The sequence below is a fragment of the Pristiophorus japonicus genome, chromosome 3 (assembly GCF_044704955.1).
Source record: "Pristiophorus japonicus isolate sPriJap1 chromosome 3, sPriJap1.hap1, whole genome shotgun sequence".
In the NCBI taxonomy this organism is placed as follows: domain Eukaryota; kingdom Metazoa; phylum Chordata; class Chondrichthyes; family Pristiophoridae; genus Pristiophorus; species Pristiophorus japonicus.
In genome coordinates this window covers 90,646,363-90,668,861 of record NC_091979.1, presented here as the reverse complement: position 1 = coordinate 90,668,861, position 22,499 = coordinate 90,646,363, and the positions used below count along the sequence as shown (strand labels likewise).

Below are 22,499 nucleotides of genomic sequence, written 5' to 3'. Positions count from 1 at the left end.
GCAGGAAACAAAGGTTAATAGTCAATGGGTGCTTTTGTGATTGGAGAGCTGTTTCCAGTGAAGTTGTGCAGAGATCAGTATTAGGTCCCTTGGTTTTGTGGTATATATCAATGATTTAGACTTCAATGTAGGGGGCATGATTAAGAAGTTTGCAGATGATACAAAAATTGGCCCTGTGGCTGATAGTGAGGAAGAAAACTGTAGACTGCAGGAAGATATCAATGGACTGGTAAGGTAGGCAGAAAAGTGGCAAATGGAATTCAATCCAGAAGTGTGAGGTAATGCATTTGAGGAGGGTTAACAAGACAGGGGAATACACAATAAATGGTAGGATACTGAAAAGTGTAGAGGAACAGAGTGACCTTGGCCTGCATGTCCACAGATCCCTGTAGGTAAATAAGGTGAGGGCAGGTAGATAAGGTGGTTAAGAAGACAAACAGGATATTTTCCTTTATTAGTCGAGGCATAGAATATAAGAGCAGGAAGGTTTTGCTTGAACTGTATAAAACACTAGTTAGGCTACAGCTAGAGTACTGCATACAGTTCTGGTAACCAAATTACAGGAAAGATGTGACTGCACTAGAGAGGGTACAGAGGAGATTTACGAGGATATTGGCAGGACTGGAGAATTTTAGCTATGAGGAAAGATCGGATAGGCTGGGATTATTTAATTTGGAACAGAGGAGGCTGAGGGAAGACTTAATTGTGAATAAAATGATGAGGGGCACAGATGGAGTGGATAGGAAGGACCTATTTCCTTTCGAAGAGATAATAACCAGGGGGCATAGATTTAAAGTAATTGTTAGAAGAATTAGAGGGGAGTTGCAGAGAACATTTTTCACCCAGAGGGTGGTGGGGGTCTGGAACACACTGCATGAAAGGGTGGTAGAGGCAAAAACGGTCATCACATTTAAAATGTACTTGGATATGCACTTGAAGTGCCATAACCTACAAGGTACGGACCAAGAGCTGGAAAGTGGGATTAGGATGGATAGCTCTTTTTCGGCCGGCACAGACATGATGGGCCGAATGGCCTCCTCCTGTGCCATAAATGTCTATGATTCTATGAATGATATATCTCTTTCAAAGAGCCGGAATAGGAAAGATGGGCCAAATGACCGCCTTCCATGCTGTATCGTTCTACCCATTCTATGAAATGTTAGCCAAGACACCAGAAGAACTCTGTGTTCTTTTTAAAACAATGTTCAACATTGTCTCCCAGCAGCATATTATCTATGAAAAGAGCCACCAGTTTTTTTTAGAATGCTTAGAACACACTTTGAGACCGTACCATGAAACTAATATGGCAGGAGGATGAGAACCTATGCAGGGAGGCAGAGGGAAATAAAAGGGAGACAGACGCAAAAGATAGAAAGGAGAATAGTAAAAGTGGAGGGCAGAGAAACCCAAGGCAAAAAATAAAAAGGGCAACATTACAGCAAAATTCTAAAGGGGCAAAGTGTGTTCAAAAGACAAGCCTGAAGGCTCTGTGCCTCAATACGAGGAGTATTCGGAATAAGGTGGACGAATTAACTGCACAGATAGCAGTTAATGGATATGGTGTAATTGGCATCACAGAGACATGGCTCCAGGTTGACCAAGGCTGGGAACTCAACATCCAGGGATATTCAACATTTAGGAAGGATAGACAGAAAGGAAAAGGAGGCGGGGTGGCGTTACTGGTTAAAGAGGAAATTAATGCAATAGTAAGGAAGGTCATTGGCTTGGATGATGTGGAATCGGTATGGGTGGAGCAACGGAATATCAAAGGGCAGAAAACGCTGCTGGGAGTTGTGTACAGACCACTAAACAGTAGTAGTGAGGTCAGGGACAGCATCAAACAAGAAATAAGCGATGTGTGCAATAAAGGGACAGCAGTTATCATGGGCGACTTTAATTTACATATAGATTGGGCTAACCAAACTGGTAGCAATGCGATGGAGGAGGATTTCCTGGAGTGTATTAGGGATGGTTTTCTTGACCAATATGTCGAGGAACCAACTAGAGAGCTGGCCATCCTAGACTGTGTGATGTGTAATGAGAAGGGACTAATTAGCAATCTTGTTGTGCGAGGTCCCTTGGGGAAGAGTGACCATAATATGGTAGAATATAGAATATGGAGAGTGACACAGTTAATTCAGAAACTAGGGTCCTGAACTTAAGGAAAGCTAACTTCGACAGCATGAGGCTAGAATTGGCTAGAATAGACTGGCGAACGATACTTAAAGGGTTGACGGTGGATAGGCAATGGCAAACATTTAAAGATCACATGGATGGACTTCAACAATTGTACATCACTGTCTGGAGTAAAAATAAAACAGGGAAGGTGGCTCACCATGGCTAACAAGGGAAATTAAAGATAGTGTTAAATCCAAGGAACAGGCATATAAATTGGCCAAAGAAAGGAGCAAACCTGAGAACTGGGAGAAATTTAGAATTCAGCAGAGGAGGACAAAGGGTTTAATTAGGAGGGGGAAAATAGAGTACGAGAGGAAGCTTGCCGGGAACATAAAAACTGACTGCAAAAGCTTCTATAGATATGTGAAGAGAAAACGATTAGTAAAGACAAAAGTACGTCCCTTGCAGTCGGACTCAGGTGAATTTATAATGGGGAACAAAGAAATGGCAGACCAATTGAACAAATACTTTGGTTCTGTCTTCACGAGGGAAGACACAAATAACCTTCCGGATGTACTAGGGGACCGAGGGGCTAGTGAGAAGGAGGAACTGAAGAATATCCTTATTAGGCGGAAAATTGTGTTGGGGAAATTGATGGGATTGAAGGCCGATAAATCCCCAGGGCCTGATTGTCTGCATCCCAGAGTACTTAAGGAAGTGGCCCTAGAAATAGTGGCTGCATTGGTGATCATTTTCCAACAGTCTATCAATTTGGGCTCAGTTCCTATGGACTGGAGGGTAGGTAATGTAACACCACTTTTAAAAAAAGGAGAGCGAATACGGGTAATTATAGACCGGTTAGCCTGACATCAGTGGTGGGGAAAATGTTGGAATCAATTATTAAGGATGAAATAGCAGTGCATTTGGAAAGCAGTGACAGGATCGGTCCAAGTCAGCATGGATTTATGAAAGGGTTGACAAATGCTTGACAAATCTTCCAGAATTTTTTGAGGATGGAACTAGTAGAGTGGACAAGGGAGAACCAGTGGATGTGGTGTATTTGGACTTTCAAAAGGCTTTTGACAAGGACCCACACAAGAGATTGGTGTGCAAAATTAAAGCACATGGTATTGGGGGTAACATACTGACGTGGATAGAGGCACACAGGAATGTACTGGCGTGGATAGAGAATTGGTTGGCAGACAGGAAGCAGAGAGTCGGGATTAACGGGTCTTTTTCAGAATGGGAGGCAGTGACTAGTGGAGTGCTGCAGGGCTCAGTGCTGGGACCTCAGCTCTTTACAATATACATTAATGATTTGGATGAAGGAATTGAATGTAATATCTCCAAGTTTGCAGATGACACTAAACTGGGTGGCGGTGTGAGCTGTGAGGAGGATGCTAAGAGGCTGCAGGGTGATTTGGACAGGTTAGGTGAGTGGGCAAATGCATGGCAGATGCAGTATAATGTGGATAAATATGAGGTTATCCACTTTGGGGGCAATAACACAAAGGCAGAATATTATCTGAATGGCGGCAGATTAGGAAAAGGGGAGGTGCAACGAGACCTGGGTGTCATGGTTCATCAGTCATTGAAAGTAACGAGACCTGGGTGTCATGGTTCATCAGTCATTGAAAGTTGACATGCAGGTACAGCAGGCGGTGAAGAAGGCAAATGGCATGTTGGCCTTCATAGCTAGGGAATTTGAGTATAGAAGCAGGGAGGTCTTACTGCAATAGTCCAGGTCTTGATGAGGCCTCACCTGGAATATTGTGTTCATTTTTGGTCTTCTAATCTGAGGAAGGACATTTTTGCTATTGAGGGAGTGCAGCGAAGGTTCACCAGACTGATTCCAGCGATGGCTGGGCTGACGTATGAGGAGAGACTGGATGAACTGGACCTTTATACACTGGAGTTTAGAAGGATGAGAGGCGATCTCATAGAAAGGTATAAGATTCTGACGGGACAGGACAGGTTAGATGCGGGAAGAATGTTCCTGATGTTGGGGAAGTCCGGAATCAGGGGACACAATCTTAGGATAAGGGGTAGGCCATTTAGGACTGAGATGAGGAGAAACTTCTTCACTCAGAGAGTTGTTAAGCTGTGGAATTCCCTGCCGCAGAGAATTGTTGATGCCAGTTCATTGGATATATTCAAGAGGGAGTTAGATATGGCCCTTACAGCTAAAGGAATCGAGGGGTATGAAGAGAAAGCAGGAAAGGGGTACTGAGGTGAATCATCAGCCATGATCTTATTGAATGGTGGTGCAGGCTCGAAGGGCTGAATGGCCTACTCCTGCACCTATTTTCTATGTTTCTCTGGCAATTATGAATTTTACCTCCTCTTTCATTGCATCTCACATCTACCCTTTTCTGGATTTTGGAGGCAGTGTACATAACCCAGACTCTGTATTCCCACAGTTTCTTCACGAGGCCGCATAAGCGCAAAACTGCACAAACTACATGAACCAAAGTCTCAAATGCTCCTCGCAAGCTTTGTCATTGTAGTCGAGGAATCGTGCGTTTTAATCCGATTGACCGCTCCAGAGCTCAATCATTGATCATTGGCCAATTACAATGGAGACGGGGCGGCTCGTCCAATGAGCGCGGCCGGAAGGCGGGGGACTGGGTGGCCTCCGAGTCCCTGTGCGTGTGGGTGACGGGAAGTGAGGTAGAGTCACGGGAAATCGCAGCCGTCGTTTAAATTTTAACAGTTTGGAGGCCCGGAGGTTGCGGATTGTAAATACCTTCCACTCTCGGCCTTAGTGTAACGCAGCGTGCTTCGAGGTCATGGCCTACCCAGGATACGGCGGGGTGAGTAACGGTGCCGACCGGCCGATTGAAGACGGCGGCGAGTTAGCGCTGCCTGTTTTATTTGATTTGATGCTGGAGGCGGTGTATCGGGGCTCAGGTGGAGCCCGGGGGCTGGGGCCCCGCCGCCTCATTCTCACTGCGCTGGTGTTTCCCTGCCCCAGGTATGGCCGCGCTCGGCCCTCCCGCCCCGCAGTCATTATTCTCGGCGTTTTTCTTGCTGACAAGTAGGTGTGATCCCGAGGACCCCCCACCCACCCCCACCATTGTTCACCATCGGGAGCAGGCCAGGCTCTTTCCGCCGTTGGCAGTAGCTGCCGGGGAGTTGAAATGCTGGCAGGAAGGAAGGTGAGCGACGTGTAAGGCCGGGAATGCCTTTTAGTGAGGTCTCGGGGTTGGTTTAGGTTTCGCCTGGATAGAATGTGAAGTCTTCCATTGTTTTGGGACATTTTTGTTAATGGAAGTAGGTAAACCAAAATTTCTATACAGTACTCCAATTGAGGTCTTATCAATGATCCTGTTATCACGGTCCTAGTTTTGTAGTTTATTGGAGTCTTTAGTTCCAAAATTATTTATAGTAATTCAATTTACATGTCTATAGTTTGAATTTAAAAAAAAAACCCTCCTTTTCTCTTTCCTTCATATAAATTCCTGTGGTGGCAGCCTTGGCTCAGTGGTAGGGTTCTCTGCTTGAGGTCATCGATTCAGCCCCATTTCAGAGACTTGAGCACATAATCTAGGATGACCCTTCAGTGCTGGACTGAGGGAGTGTTGTGCTGTTGGAGGTGCTGTCTTTTGGATGAGACATTAAACCGCGGCTCCATCTGCCCCCTCAGAAGACATAAAATATACCATGACACTATTTGAAGAAGTACTTAATTGCCTGTGAAGTCCTTTGGGATGTCCTGAGATGTAAGGTGCTGTATAAATTCAGGAACTAACTTCCTTTTCTTGTACCTGTAACAAGCTCTTCATATTAGAATTGCAGCGTTTTGGCAGTTTCAAATGTTTCTTTCGGCAGACTCCATTAATAAGAATTTGGACAGACACGGAGATGTGACCCTGCACCACACCCTAGATTATTGCAGTTTGACTATTTGCATTATCTTTTTAAAAGATAGTGGGCTAGAATTTCCTATCAGCGCGCCTGATCGCCACCCAAAAGACCTCTAAGACTGGGAAGATTATTGCCTTGCACCCACCCCCATTCTGAGTGAAAAGGTGCAATTTAGGGTTGATTGGGCGGTTTGTAAACTCAATGGGTGAAAAATTTTAAAAATCAATAAGAAATTTACCCTGAGGCTGCAATAAAAATAATTTTTCAATAAACATCAACTTAAAAGATCAAAAAAAATTCCCAAGACACTAAAACTAAATCACCACAACACATTGTTAAAATAATTAGTAAACAAACAATTACTAACCTTTTTCTTGAAGAGCTACTCACCTATCGCCCAGCTCCACTGATCCTCATGGGAGTTTTTTTTAAACTTACCTATGGGTCACCGCTCAGCCAAATATCGAGCAAGGACGATCTCAGGATAGTGCACACCAGCGGTTCCTCGAAACTGCCAGCGTAACTCAGGTAAGGATGTTTTCGCTCACCTGATTACTGCCCACAATGGCCAATACCGCCCAGAAACCGGGTGGTAAACCATTGGAAATTTCAGCCCCAAGTCTGTACATTGTTTGTAAACACCGTATGATAGTAGCATTTTTCTTTCTTTTTTATTCTTAGTGAACAATTATAGAGAGCATTTGCTTTTAATTACTTTATAAAAAGTAGCTCTTCCACAATTTTTTTTTAATCCATTTACTCTTGAAACTCTCCCAAGACCAATGTTCTCTGTAGGCTGTGCTTTGTTCTGCGCAGGCTGTTTCTTTTAATGCAGAGTCCCATTAAACTTCTGAAACTTCTGCCCATGCGCATTATTTACAATGTAAAAGCCGGTGAGTGGCTGCGCATGCATGCACCTTAGCAGGAACATTGCCCAAGCAAGACCTTTTCCATATTGGTGCAGTGAATTGGAAATCGTGTTTTAAACTTTTACAGTAACACAATTCAAGATGATGATGATGTGGAAATGCTCCTATAGTTCATCCTTTAATATTTAGGTGCATACTGGTTAATTGGCTTTTTTGCTTCTGGGATCTGCTTTTCAATCCACCTCAGATTATAGGATGAAATCTTTCTCTGCCAGCTGTATGATTTCTATATGTTAAGTTTCATCATCCTCTGTCTTGGAACCATGATCCAAAATATAAAAGTGCTCCCAGTTTAGCTGCTGAACTTCAAGGCTATATGGGTGGCTGCTGTTTGAAATTGAAAAATATTCACAGGTGCAGTGGATGTTAACTTCTAGTTTGGGATTAAAATGCAGAATAGAGGGAGTTTTACTCTGCATAATGTACCTGGCCCAGAACTTCTAGAAAGAATGAATGAAGGGACTTGCATTTATAAAGTGCCTTTCATGCCCTTGAGGCATCCTAGAGCACTTTACAACCAATTAAGTACTTTTGAACTGTAGTCACTGTTGTAATGTAGAAAACACGGCAGCCAATTTGCATACAGCAGGATCCCACACACAACAATGAGGTAATGACTGAACAATCTGTTTTTAGTGATCTTGGTTGAGGGATAAATATTGACCAGAACATTGTGGAACTCACCACTTCTTTTGAAATAGTGCCATGGGATCTTTTATGTCCACCTGAGAGGGCAGATGGGGCCTCGAGTTAACATCTCATCTGAAAGCCAGCACCTCTGACAGTGCAGTACACCCTCAGTACTACGCTGAAGTGACAGCCTAGATTATGTGCTCAAATCTCTAGAATGGGACTTGATCCCAGAACCTTTTTATTGAGACAATAGCTATCACTGAGCCAAGGCTGACACTTAGCTGGGTGTTAAGAAAGCAGAAAGAAATTCCATGTCCTTTTACTGAGCACAAAACAATCGATGTCTTTTTATAAAAAGTGCAGTAGTGGGATGGAGTACAAAAGCAGGGAGGTCCTGCTGCAACTGTACAGGGTATTGGTGAGGCCGCACCTGGAGTACTGCGTGCAGTTTTGGTCACCTTACTTAAGGAATGATATTCTAGCCTTGGAGGGGGTACAGAGACGATTCACTAGGCTGATTCCGGAGATGAGGGGGTTACCTTATGATAGATTGAGTAGACTGGGTCTTTACTCGTTGGAGTTCAGAAGGATGAGGGGTGATCATATAGAAACATTTAAAATAATGAAAGGGATAGACAAGATCGAGGCAGAGAGGTTGTTTCCACTGGTCGGGGAGACTGGAACTAGGGGGCACAGCCTCAAAATACAAGGGAGACAATTTAAAACCGAGTTGAGAAGGCATTTCTTCTCCCAGAGGATTGTGAATCTGTGGAATTCTCTGCCCAAGGAAGCAGTTGAGGCTAGCTCATTGAATGTATTCAAATCACAGATAGATTTTTAATCAATAAGGGAATTAAGGGTTATGAAGAGCGGGCGGGTAAGTGGAGCTGAGTCCATGGCCAGATCAGCCATGATCTTTTTGAATGGCGGAGCAGGCTCGAGGGGCTAGATGGCCTACTCCTGTTCCTAATTCTTATGTTCTTATGTCTTGTGTGCATGAGTTTGACCTATTTTCCCCCTTTCAGTTCAAGCCTTACCATTTGCCTCTATTGCCAGCCAAATTGCCAGAGGAATAAAATGTTGGGACAATGAAGAATGCATAATTGCACAGTTTAAATGCCATAATTAATGGGTGGATTCTGTTGCTGAACCTAAAATATAGCACAGGCATAAAAAAAAATCTAAGTTAACTTTTTGAAGAGTTACTCCACCTTTGAGAAACTAAAAGGTTAAATTAATACATAGTGCAAGATATTTTTGATTGTAGTAACAGTGAATGTATTGTAATAATGCATTTTAATGCTGATTCAGCATTGTTTAGTTTATAACAGTTTCCCAAAAGTTCCTATTTTAGTCCTGTTCCATACATTGCTAATCTTGCAATAGATACATTTCTCATCTTGTAAAGATATGGCCACATTGTGCTATGGATGGCATTGATTTTTAGTGGATTCTGAGTAGCTGAGTTTGGCATTTGACCTACTCCTCAGTTGCAGAGTTCTTCCCTGTGCAGACACATTTCTAATGCTGTTTCAGAAATTATCTGATTGCTTTCCTAAAATAAATGTTTTAAATAACATTTGTGTATGTGGAATCCAGCAGACTGGGAGAGCTATAAAAAGCAATAAGAGATGCAAAGAAAGGAGTTGCGTCTTTTGGATTGGAAAATTGCAAATGTCACTCATTATTTAGGAAGGGAGGTAGAGAAAAAATGGGTAACTGCAGACCTGTCAGTTTAACATCAATTGTGGGAAAGTTACTGATATCTATCATCAGAGACAGAGTAAAATGACTCTGCAAAAGTATCAGCTACTCAAAGACTCCGCATGGATTTGTGAAGGTTAGGTCATGTCTGACTAATCTAGTTGACTTTTTTGATGTGGTCACTCGCATGGTGGATAGGCAAATGTCTATGAATGTTATCCATATATGGACTTCGAGGACATTTGGTAAGGTTCTGCACAAAAGATTATTAGAAAAGTGAGAGGATACAGAATTGGAGGTAACCTTGTGATATGGATTTGTGATTGGTTGGTTGGGAGGTCAGAAACGGAGAGGTGGGATAAAGGGTTCTTTCTCTGATTGATTGTCTCGGGATGTGACAAGTAGTATTCCTGTACTGGGTCCTCAGCTTTTCACCATATATATTAATGACTTGAATGAAGGAATAGAGAGTTGTATACATTATCTGCTGCTGAAACTTTCATCCATGCTTTTGTTATCTCCAGAATTGACTGTTCAGATACTCTGGCTGGCCTCCCATCTTCCACCCACCATAAATTTGAGGTTATCCAAAACTCTTGTCTGTATCCTGACTCATCAGTCCTGTGCTCATTTTTATGTCTGATTACACTCCTGTGCAGTGCTTTGGAACATTATTACGTTAAAGGTGCTATATAAATGCAAGTTGCAGATAAGTTAAGCACAGTTAAGTTGTGTGGATGGGAAGAGAAAGTTACAAAGGGATAAGCAAATGAGCAAAACTATGGCAACTGGAGATCAATGTGAAGCAGTGTAAGGTTATCCATGTTTGATCTGAGAAAAAGAAATTGGAATATTTTCTTGAGACTAGGATCTGGAGGAGTAAAGGTATTTAGGTGTTCATGTGCACAAATCACTAAAAGCTAGTCGAATGGTACAAAAAGTAATCAAAAAGACGAATGGAATGTTGGCCTTTTATCTCAAGGGGATTGTAATTCAGAAGTGAGGAAGTGACGCTTCATTTTTCCAGAGCCTTGATCAGACCCCATCTGGAGTACTGTTAGGTTTTGGGCATCGAACCTCAGGAATGAATATTGGTCTTGGGAGGGGTATAGTGCAGTTTCACCAGAATTATACCAGGCATTAAAGGGTTAAATTATGAGGATAGGTTGCATAAACTTGACTTGTATTACCTTGAATTTAGAAGGTTGATGGATGATTTAAATGATTTAAGGGATTCGATAGGGTAGATACAGAGAAACAATTTCCTCTGGTGAGGAAATCTAGAACAAGAGGACTCTAAATTAGAGGTAGGCCATTCAGGAGTGAAATCAGAAATCAGTTCTTCACACACTGGGTGCTTGATATCTGACAGCATTTTCTGTTATTTCAGATTTCCAGCATCTGCAGTATTTTGTGCTTGTATTAGTAGAAATCTGGAACACTCTTCACTCAACACCCCCCTTTCCCCCCCCCCCCCCCCCCCCCCCCAAAAAAAAAAGCAGAGTGAATTGAAACTTCAAAATCTGAGATTGATAGACCTTTGTTAGGTAAGAATATCATAGGGTATGGAGCAAAAGCGGGTAAATGGAGTTGAGGTGAAGGAAGGCTATGATCTAGTTGGAGATCTAATGAGTCAGAAGGTTGAGTTCAAGTCCCACTTTAGGGACTCGAGCACAAAAATCTAGGCTGACACTCCAATGCTGTACTATCAGAGGTGTGCTGTCTTTCGGATGAGACGTTAAAACTGAGGCCCCGTCTGCGCGCTCAAGTGGATGTAAAAGATCCCATGACACTCTTTCGACGAAGAGCAGGGGAGTTATCCTTGGTGTTTTGGCCAGTATTTAACCCTCAATCAACATAACAAAAACAGATTATCTGGTCATTATCATATTGCTGTTTGTGGGTGATTGCTTGTGTGCAAATTGGCTGCCACGTTTCCCACATTACATCAGTGACTACACTCCAAAAGTACTTAATTGGCTGTAAAGTGCTTTGAGACGTCTGGTCGTGAAAGGTGCTATATAAATCCAAATCTTTTTTTCTTTAGTTGACTGGCGGAACAGGCTCAAGGGGCTGAAAGTCCAATTATGTATATTTCGCTCATCAGATCTGCATTGTTGTCCTCCACTTTGTCTACCTGGTCCATTTTTGCTTGCTCCCCATACTTTTTTAAAAAAAAAACACTTAGACTCTGCTTCATCAGTGATTTGTGGCAGAGAATTTCTTATTACCTGTAATTTTTTTTCTAACCTCTTTTAATTCTTTGTGATCATTAGTTACTTCAGGCAAGCCTTTAACCTTCAGCTCTAATTTTAAAAAAATCCTAACTTCTCATCTCTATCTCTTCTTCTTTCCTGCAACATTCAAATGAATACATGCTGCAACTTTTCTATTGCTTTCATGTCCAAAACTGTACACAATAATCCAACTGTGTTCTAACTAGCGTCTTGTGTAGTTACAACATTACATCCTTGAATTTGTATTCTGTGCCTATAGATACAAACCAGGGACTTGTTTTCCTTTGCACATAACCTTATCTACTTGTATGGGCACCTTTAATGACTGGATCTATGCAGCAAGCTCCCTCTGCTCCTCTAATCCATTTGGGGAGGTCGAACAAGGCAAGGGAATACACATTAAATGGTACAACACTGAAAAATGTACAGGAACAAAGGGACCTTGGAGTGCAGTTCCACACATCCCTGAAGGTTGCAGGCCAGGTAGATAAGGTGGTTAAGAAGGCATATGGAATACTTGCATTTCTAAGTTGAGGCATGGAATACAAGAGCAAGGAGGTTATGCTTGAATTATATAAAACACTGGTTAGGCCGCAGCTGGAGTACTGCATGCAGTTCTGGTGGTCACATTACAGGAAAGATGTGATTGCACTGGAAAGGGTGCAGGGAAGATTTACAAAAATGTTGCCTGGACTGGAGAATTTTGGCTATGAGGAAAGATTGGAGATGCTGGGTCTGTTTTCTTTGGAACAGAGGAGTCTAAGGGGAGACCAGATTGAGGTGCATAAAATTATTATATGGGGCTTGGATAGAGTGGATAGGAAGGACCTGTTTCCCTTGGCAGAGGGGTCAACAACCATGGGGCATAGATTTAAAGTGATTGGGGTGGGCGAGTTTAGAGGAGAGCTGGAAAGTGGAATTAGGTTGGATAGCTCTTGGTCGGCTGATGTGGACATGATAGGCCAAAATGGCCTCCTTCCATGCTGTAAATTTCTGATTCCAAGATTTAAATCTTAGCATTTAAGGTATATTTCCTTTCCCTTCTCCCAAATATTTTTATTTCACAATTTCTTGCATTGAACTGAGTCTTCCATCAATCTGTCCATTCTGCTCGCCTATCTATATCTATCTTGCAGTTTTTCACAGTCCATGTCATAATTTGCCATACACTTCAATTTGATATTCTAAGCAGATTTTGATATTGTTCCCTAAGTGTCTAAATCCAGTTGACTTTTGTATATAATGCAAAACCCCAACACATCTATGGAACATCACTCATCACACTTTTTTCAGTTCAGAAAACCTCATTTTACCCATTGCTTTCTTCCCTCCAACTGTCTATATCAATGTGACCACATACCTGTCCAATTATCTTCGTTGTACATCTCTTATGGGGTACCTTATCAAATGTTTTTTTGAACATTTATATAAACCATATGCACTGCATTCTCTTTACTCTCTTCAAAGAATTCTATAAAGTTGGTCCAAGCATGATCTACCTTTTTAGAGATTAATGCTGATCAGCCCTGATTAACTCTTGTTTCTCCATTGAGTATATTATAAGATCAGTCTGTTGCAAAATGTATTCAAACTGTTCTAAATGTTAACAAATAAAATTAAGAACTTAGAATAAGTCAGGAAATGGGACGGCAAAGCGTAGGTGTCAAATTTTTTTTGTCTCCTAATACTCCTGTGAAGCACCTTGGGACGTTTCACTACGTTAAAGGTGCCATATAAATAGAAGTTGTTGTTGACACTGGACTAGGGTGACTAGTCAATTGTCTTGTGAGGACCAAATTTATTAGTTGGTTTAGGTAAGATGAATGTGGTTGCTAAAGGACATTTGTTCCGCATGGGGCTTTGTATAATGCTTGTATGAAAAGGATGTTGTTTAAATATTCAATGTCTTGTGCTGTATCCCTGTAAGAAGAAATAGGTCCATGAATGTTGTTTCACATACTGAACATTACAGTTCATACTATAAACAGTTTTTTGTTTAATATCCACTACCTGCAGGGAAAATGTTAACTAATTTTAAATGTATTTCTAAATAGTAGAAGTTTTCTATGTTTGTTAAACTGACAAGTATTCTGTCTTGTCCCAGTATGGAGGTTTTAGTGGACATATGACTGGAATGGCAGGGCCAGGTGGACCGATGCATGCTGCTCCAGGTGCATACCAGACTTACTCTGCATATACTGGGTATCCTTCTGCTGCTTCAGTCGACCCAATGTGGAGTTATTTTACTGCAATTGCTGGACAAGTAAGTACTGAGATATGGCTTCTAGGTACAGGTACTGTTTGGACTTGGTATAATACTCTGTTTGTATAATGCATGCAACTGTACATGTTTATCCATAACATTTTTCTGTCATTGCTTAAATCTCCAAGTTCTCGTGTTAGTGCAATTTTATTGAAAATGTCTATCAATTACTACCTTCTCTTTAAAAATCCAATCGCAGGGTGACTGTCCCTTTCACGTTCGGGAACAAGGTTTGAATTCAGCACTGTAGGGTGAAATGTTTTGGTCAACAGCACCAAATTACCAATGTAGTACTCATTTATGCCAAATGGGGACAGTCCTAATCTTCGGAACCACAAAGTAGACTGGGGTGGGGGGTAATAGGGCTGCAAACAATTGACAAAAGGAGTCTGACCATTTCTCTGCATCGAGCCTGAAATAGGGTGCTGGATCTGAAACTGGGTGACAAAACTAGAAAAATTGTTCCATTCTACAATGTGCACATACTATGCCTTGAGCTATTTATTAATGTGCATAAAATCTCCATCCAAATGATTGTTCAGAGAAAAGTAAATTCACTTTTTAAAGTCATTCATCTTCTGTATCCAAAACCTTAGTATCTGAAAAAAAGAAATCACACATACTCACACCTGCTTCCCTGCCTAGGTGAAAGGCTCTTGCTGACACCATTTGTGCTGAGAGTTTGCTTTCAAATGGTGTCAGCAATGTAGTTGCTCTCACTACATTGGAAGTCCCTTCTATTGCATTGGAGAATTGTGCCTCTGATCTCCACTTTACCTGGCATCTATTAGATCAGCAAGGATGTCGCTTATGCTGTTTCACCTTGGACCTCAGATTCGAACCAAGATGAGCCCTAGTAGCAGCAGACTTCTCACCATCCTGCTGCTCCAGAGGAAAAAGGGGATGAGCACTGTACCTCCAATGCACGCTATATAGGCAGAAGATCAGCTCCCTGAATTTGCCAACAACAGTGCTTCAGGAGGCTTAGACTATTGTCAGGTTGTAGCAGACATTTGTAGCCTGCTGCAAAGTGGACCTAGTGGACACACGTTAGCAGTGGCTGTCAGTCACCACTGCCCTCAATTTCCTCACCTCGGGCTCCTTCCAGGGATCTGCAGGAGACATTTGCAGAATCTCTTAAGTCAGCTGCCCACAAATGCATCGCCCAGGTGACCGATGCCATGTTTGACAAGTCAGGCACTTGTGTACACCTTGCCACTGATGAAGCCACGTTAGTGGGCGATCGGCTTTGCGGCTCTGGTTGGCTCCCCACAGCTGCAGGGTGTCATCGACTGCACACATGGCAATCAAAGCACCCTCAGATCACCCAGGAGTGTTTGTGAACTCATCTGCAACCACAAAAAGATCATCATGCATGTGTGTGCCAGATTCCCAGGAAGCTGTCATGACTCATTCCTCCTGCGCCAGTCCACCCTCCCTCAGCTCTTTGCACCTCCGACCAGACTTGCTGGCTGGCTGCTTTGAGACGAGGGCTATCCACTGAAGACATGGCTGATGACATCCTTGAGGTCAAGCAATGAGGCAGAAGAGCACTATAATCAAAGCCAGATGACGACGAGATGTGTCATAGAGCAAGCAATTGGGATGCTGAAGATGTGCTTCAGATGCCTGGACCGATCTGGAGAAACCCTTTAATACGCACCAGAAAGGGTCTCTAGAATGACCGTCATATGCTGAGCACTGCACGACATAGCACAGCAATGAGGATTGAAACAGCTCGAGGAGCAAGGTGCAGAGGCTCTTCGAAGGAGCATCCTGAAGTGATCAGGGATCGCTAGATTTTTGGATATTAAGGGAATCGAGGTTGAAAATCAGCCAAGATCTTATTGAATGGTGGAGTAGGCTTAAGGGGTCAAATGGCCTACGCCTGCTTCTATTTTTTGTGATCTTATGAAGTGGACATGGTATCAGCAATGGTGCATATTGCTGCCTGGGAGGCTTGAGATGACTTATTTTGTTAAATGGCACCAGTGCATCCATATGGCACCCAGTTGCTGAATCAACTGCCCCACCACCACCACCACCACAAAGTAGTCCTAAAATGGCCAAACCATTCCTGTCTCAGACACCCATTGCTCGAAGTTAAGTAATGTCTTGCCATTCACTCCAGCTGATAAGACCACTTTCCAGGTAGCAGGGAAAGTGGTGTAAAGAAATAAATTTATGTCTCATAACTTCAACAGAAAGTTAACCCTCTAACATTCTATTAACGCACCTATGTGCATCTACAATGATGTCCCTTTTATTTATCAACTACTTCTACGACGTGCTACCTCCTGTGGCATTGGCAGAGGCAGGCTGCTCACTTCCCTGCTCTGACTGGTTTGACACTTTTAGTGGATGTCCTCTGGGTTTTTGGGGCAGAGTGCAACGGGGGAGAACTGGGAGCGCTTTGAGCAGAACCCCATTTCCACATCCTCTCTCGCCATCATCCCTGTCATGGCCCACTTGCATTTCCCCGCTAGCAAGGTGCTGGAGAGCACTTTGTGCTTTGCTGCACAACAGTGGGGCGATTAAGGGCTAACTCTAGGTTTCTCTCCATCCTAGATATGGCTGCAATCAGAATCTAAGCTGTGGTTCACAGCAAGCATACACTCATTCAACTGACGCATTTGATGCTCCATGCAGGTGGCCGTGCTATCCATGGAAGAGTACATCGTAGCCATCGCCTGCGACATTGTGCTGTTCATGTTGGAGATGGACTCCTCCATTTTCCCTACAATCGTGCACATCGTGGCTGGAAAAGCTGCTAGAGCCTCCTGCATTTTTTTTTGCTGCTCCTCCAGAATCATCTGCTTTGCCGATTGGCCCCCGAGGTTCTGCATCTGCGTCCAGCTGAGCACTGCTTAGAGCGTCCTGCGCCCTCCGATGAAGATCTTCTGATGAAGACTCTCCACTGCTGTCCCTGTCTCCACTATCTGCTCTTGCTTATGTGATCTGGTAAGACACTAGGTGACAACACTACTCTCTCATGCTGGACCCACCGAAGTGTGCAAATCTGCGCTGGTGCTCTGTGTGCATGGGTCGTGTGATGGAGCACCCGCTGAGATCATGGTCTCCTTTGAGTCGTCGTCTTCCTCCTCGCTGGACAGTTTGGGGGAGGTGGCACATGATGGGCCTGTGGGAGAGTAAAGACATGAATTAGAACTGTTAATGTTTTTAAATTGCCATTATTCACATATGTCACTGGCTGCTGACATCAAGTCACCATGAGTGAATGTTGTATGCCATGTGGCTGTATGATATTTAATTCTGTCACCTGATAGTTGGGAGGTCCCCCTCTCCATCTCCCACTGCCCGCAACTCCACTGATGTCCAGAGCTGCAGACTCTGCTTCAGTCAGAGGTCCACCTCTGGTTCTGTGATCACTTCTCCTGCATGGAGGGAAACCAGAGACCTTTGAGAGTCATGGAATGTGTAAGGGATAGATGGGCTACACATCTGTGGGGGGTGACTGAGGGAGTGGCGGGACATTGCCGAATATCATCTTTCTATGGTACTTAATTTGATAGCATTGGAATGAGGGTGAGTGTCAGTGGTGAATAGTCAGATGGGGATGTGAGTAGGTGCATAGACAGAGAGGAATGGGTGTACCTGCAAGGTAGGTTGGTGTGAGGACTGATGTACAGGAGTAGGCTTGTAAAGGCAGAGGGGGTTGAGGTGACACACACATCAGAATGTTTTTAAAAATTTGTTCATGTAGATGCGTGTTGCTGGCAAGGTCAGTATTTATTAGCCATTCCTACTTGCTCTTGTGAAGATGGTGGTGAGCAGCCTTCTTGAACCGCTGCAGTCCATGTGGTGAAGATACTCCCACAGTGCTGTTGGGGCGAAAGTTCCAGGATTTTGACCCAGCAACAATGAAGGAACGGCGATATACTTCAAGTGCGGATGGTGTGTGACTTGGAGGGGAACATGAAGGTGGTGTTCCCACGCGCCTGTTGCCCTTGTCCTTCTAGGTGGTAGATGTCGTGGGTTTGGGAGGTGCTGCCGAAGAAGCTTTGGCGAGTTGCTGCAGTGTATCTTGTAGATGGTACACACTGCAACCATGGCGCGCCGGTGATGGAGGGAGTGAATGTTTAAGGTGGTGGATGGGGTGCCAATCAAGCAGGCTGCTTTGTCGTGGATGGTGTCGAGCTTCAGTGTTGTTGGAGCTGCACTCATCCAGGCAAGTGGAGAATATTCCATCACACTCCTGACTTGTGCCTAGTAGATGGTGGAAAGACTTTGGGAAGTCCGGAGGGGAGACACTCGCCGCAGAATGCCCAGCCTCTGACCTCTTGTTGCCACAATATTTATGTGGTTGGTCCAGGTAGTTTCTGGTCAATGTGACCCTAGGATGATGGCGGCGGGGGGGTGGAAATTTGGCGATGGTAATATTGTTGAATGTGAAGGGGTGGTGGTTAGACTCTCGTTTGTTGGAGATGGTTATTGCCTGGCACTTGTGTGACGCCAATGTTACTTGATACTTATCAGCCCAAGCCTGAATGTTATCTAGGTCTTGCTGCATGCGGGCACGGATTGCTCCATTATCTGAGGAATTGCGAATGGAACTGAACATTATGCAGTCATCAGCGAACTTCTCCACTTCTGACCTTATGATGGAGGGAAGGTCATTGATGAATCAGCTGAAAATGGTTGGGCCTAGGTCACTGCCCTAAGGAACTCCTGGGGCTGTGACGATTGATGTTCAACCAGCACAATAGGTATGACTCCAGCCAGTGGTGAGTTTTTCCCGGGGTTCTCATTGACTTCAGTTTTACTAGGGAATTCAGCCCATTTCTCCATGCTTGGACCAAGACTATAACGAGATCTGGAGTTGAGTGGTCCTGGCGGAACCCAAATTGAGCATCGGTGAGCAGGTTATTGGTGAGTAAGTGCCACTTGATAGCACTGTCGACGACACCTTTCATGACTTTGCTGCTGATTGTGAGTAGAGTGATGGGCTGATAATTGGCTGGATTGGATTTGTCCTGGTTTTTGTGGATGGGCCATACCTGGGCAGTTTTCCACATTGTCGGTTAGATGCCAGTGTTGTAACTGTACTGGAACAGGAACAGCTTGGCTAGAGGCACGGCTAGTTCTGGAGCAGAAGTCTTCAGCACGGCAGCCAGGATGTTGTTTGGGGCCCATAGCCTTTGCTGTATCCTGTGCGCTCGGTCGTTTTTTGATATCACGTGGAGTGAATCGAGTTGCCTGAAGAATGGCTTCTGTAATGCTGGGGACCTCAGCAGGAGGCCGATATGGATCATCCACTCTGCACCCTTCTGGCTGAAGATGATTGTAACGCTTCATCCTTGTCTTTTGCACTGATGTGCAGGGCTCTGCCATCATTGAGGATGGGGATATTCATGGAGCCGCCTTCTCTCGTTAATTGTTTAATTATCCACCACCATTCACGACTGGATGTGGCAGCCCTGCAGAGCTTTGACCTGATCCGTTGATTGTGGGATCGCTTAGTTCTGTCTGTGGCATGCTGCAACCGATGTAGGGCAATGTAGCATTGCACTCTCCTTTCCTGCCCTCATGAGGTCATTAAAGGGCTTCCTTCTACGATCTCCAGCCATGTCCTCCTTGTCTCGGCTGCTGGCCTTTTCCTCCTGTTGCCAGGGAAGAGGTCACCCCTGCGGGCCCTGGAGCAGGATTTCCCGGGAGGCACCACTTAACCTGGGGAAGCATTTTGCTGCTGAGCCTGCATTTCTGCTTATTAATCTGTATAATTTCAGATACGAACAACAAGGTTACTCTGTCAACAATGCGCTGTCTCCCCCACCAATCTCTCCTACACCTACACCAACCATCAATTGTTAATTGTGCATTGCTTCTTTAAATAGCTGAACTGAAGTCAAGTCACATTGACATCAGATCTGCTCCAGTTAATTGGTCAGGAAACCTGAAAGTCTGATTCCATTGCAGTGGCTTTGTTTAACAAGCTACTGCAAGATGCAACGCTTAAACGTTGGTCGGGGTTCCCATCGCGATCCACGCTCCCCCCACCTCTCCCTGGCACCCATCCTGACAGCAAGGTAAAAATTCAGCCCCATATGAATAAGGCATACATCATTGTCTCCTAGGACCATAACATAATGATGTACTTGTCATACTGATCTACAATTCCTGTTTTATGAGAAGTAAATTCTATTTAGGCTATTTCTCTTTCACACTTGTACCTGTAACACAAAGTTGCATTAATACCTTTTGGAGGAATTGATAGCAAGAAATATTTAATTCAAACAGTCAAAGATCATTAAGTTCTCTTGAAATTGGACTTGTAGAAGTAGAGTTAAGATTTTCATGCTGGAAGATTAAATCCAGCCTGTCATGAAGACACAAGATCTTGGTTGTGTTGTATTTTGAGATGACCAAAATTGCCTCAATTTGAATAATGCCTCAGTCAATTTCAGCTCTAGCATAAATAATTTGAGCTTTATTTTGCAATGTCCCGAATCTGGAACACCGAAAACCGGAATTGTCCAAAAACCAGACATTTTGCGCATAGCTGATGGAGTCGTACAGAATTATTGTCCGAAAACCAAACATTTTTGAGGCAAAACCCAAAATCCGGCATGGATTCGGTCGAGGATTCCAGATTTCAGACAAGAAAATCAAGTCGGAAATCCAAAATCATCGACCAAATTCGTGCCGGATTTTGAGTTTTGCTGGATTTCAGACCTCACCGCTCAAAACCTGGCACTGTTCAGTCAAGGATTCCAGATTTCAGACTATTGATTTTCTTGTCTGAAATCCGGATAACCCCCAAAACTAGCGTGGATTTGGTTCGGACATTGTACCTGTATCTGTACTTGCATTCTCACCAGCCAGGCTGGCTGTATTGGTAATGCAATCCAGGACTATGTTTCTATTCATCTCCTATCTTAAACCTTTTTTCCATAGTAACACCTGGACTGTTTAATATAAAATACTTTAACCTGACTCTGGAGATGTGTAATTCTGGTCATTCTCATGAATTGAATGAAATCTACAGCCAGATATTGAGGGGCCAAATAAAGGGGGTTGGAAGCAAAGATCGTTTTTGATTCTTAAAAAATAAAAATCTAAATTGCACTTGCCAGTTTTACAATCTTGGCTAAGGTCTATTGGAAAATGTAATCTTTATTGATATAAACTGCCCATTATAGTTTTCTAGACGCACACATGCTGAGAACTAACGACAAATTCATAACCCTTTCAAAACTAGCTTCTCTGAATCCAAAGAAGTTTCTTTTTGCTTTTTTCTGTTGGTCTTTAATAGGTATTACAGTAATTCAGAAATTTTATATGGGTTTCTGGTTTAACTCTAGGTCTAAAATTAACATCTGGCTGAGGCAGGAATCGGGAAGAATAATTATAAAATCAGTAGATGAAAACTAAATGATCATAGCTATTTTTTTATCAAATCTACATGGCTGCTGAAAATATGAATGGCTTGCTTTCCTAACTTTACATTTCTTAGGATAGGCTGACTGGTACAGTGAATTAGTATTTCCTAGCCATATACAAATAAATTTAATGGGATTTTTTTTTTACTCTTGCCGATTGCAAAACGAATTGGTGATCAATGGCATTTAGCAGCAAATGTTACCTAAGCTACTAGTGATGAAGAGCTGCGGCTGGAGCTTGGGACTGATTAGTGAATAGGTTGGCGGAACAATCCACTATTCAACTTGTATGAGCTGAAAATTCCAGCCTTGCCGGGTCCGGTCCATATGAAGTGCGCACGGATCCGGCGTGGCCTCGCAAAAGCTGGTTTTCAGGGTGCGATGCGCATGTGCCAAAAACCAGCTTTTCCGATCTGTCAATTTCTAGACAGATCCTCCGTATCCCCACAGGAAGGACATCCGCACGGGAGAGATTGAGCAATTTGCCCAGCGAATGTCCTTCAAACTTTTACGCCTGGTAAAAGCAGGCGCATAGCCTACTTTCACCAGCGTAACACTTTAAAAACATATAAATTAAATTTAAACGCTCATTTTTATATTTAAAAACCTGTCCATTTAGGAAGTTTATTTTTAACCCTATTAAAACACATAGAAAAAAAATTCCCCAAAAATAGCTTTTTTTCTAATTTAAATGACATTTAATTTCAATTAATTTTAAATATGTGAGGTGTTATTTATTTATTATGCCGTGTTTCGGTGTTTTAAGGGGTTATTCTCATAGTAATGGGAACTCGTACAAATGGAGTTCCTATTTTTTAAGTTAGAATACTGCATAGTGATTGGTCCAGGCCCACGTGACTCCAGCATGTACATACGTGAAAGACATCTCCCCGTGTGCTGCATAATGAATCTAGGCCTCCGGCCGGGATCCTACGTAGCCCCAGGACCACCGGGTACTTTTGCTGATTTTTTTTCGGATCAGGGGCGTTCGCGCAAAGGAAACCTCCAACCACAATTTTCCCCCCATTCTTTTTGAGGTTGGTCGAAGTGTTTCTTTCTGCTTGCGCATGATGAAAGTTGTTACATTTTTTAAAAGACTTGTTATCTGATAGTAAAATTGCTCTTTATTGCATCATGGCATTCTATTGGAGGATGAGGACAGTAGTTGCTGCAGCATTGTGTGATTAGCAAACATAATGGGGCTGAAACTGCAGTTGGAGGCTTCCCATGGGCAATTGCCTCCAACCTGAAACATTTCTACGAATTTACCTGGTGGTCCAGGAGGCGCATGGGATTTCGGTGGGGAGGCCTTCTCTTGCTGCGCTGCGAAGCGTGCTCCTGTCCTCCT

General features: G+C 43.4%; 1 protein-coding gene across 2 annotated transcripts in view; it reads left to right on the top strand.

The window, feature by feature from the left end:
* The first annotated feature begins 4,758 nt into the window (after window positions 1-4,758).
* Window positions 4,759-22,499, top strand: part of gca (grancalcin) — a 31,090-nt gene continuing 13,349 nt past the window's right edge. The window contains exons 1-2 of one of the 2 annotated variants that reach the window (XM_070875535.1): window positions 4,759-4,931; window positions 13,593-13,751. In XM_070875535.1, coding sequence (XP_070731636.1) covers window positions 4,908-4,931; window positions 13,593-13,751 — 183 coding nt within the window. In that variant the 5' untranslated portion in view covers window positions 4,759-4,907. The remainder of the gene's footprint in view (window positions 4,932-13,592; window positions 13,752-22,499) is intronic. The other variant, XM_070875537.1, reaches the window with a different exon arrangement.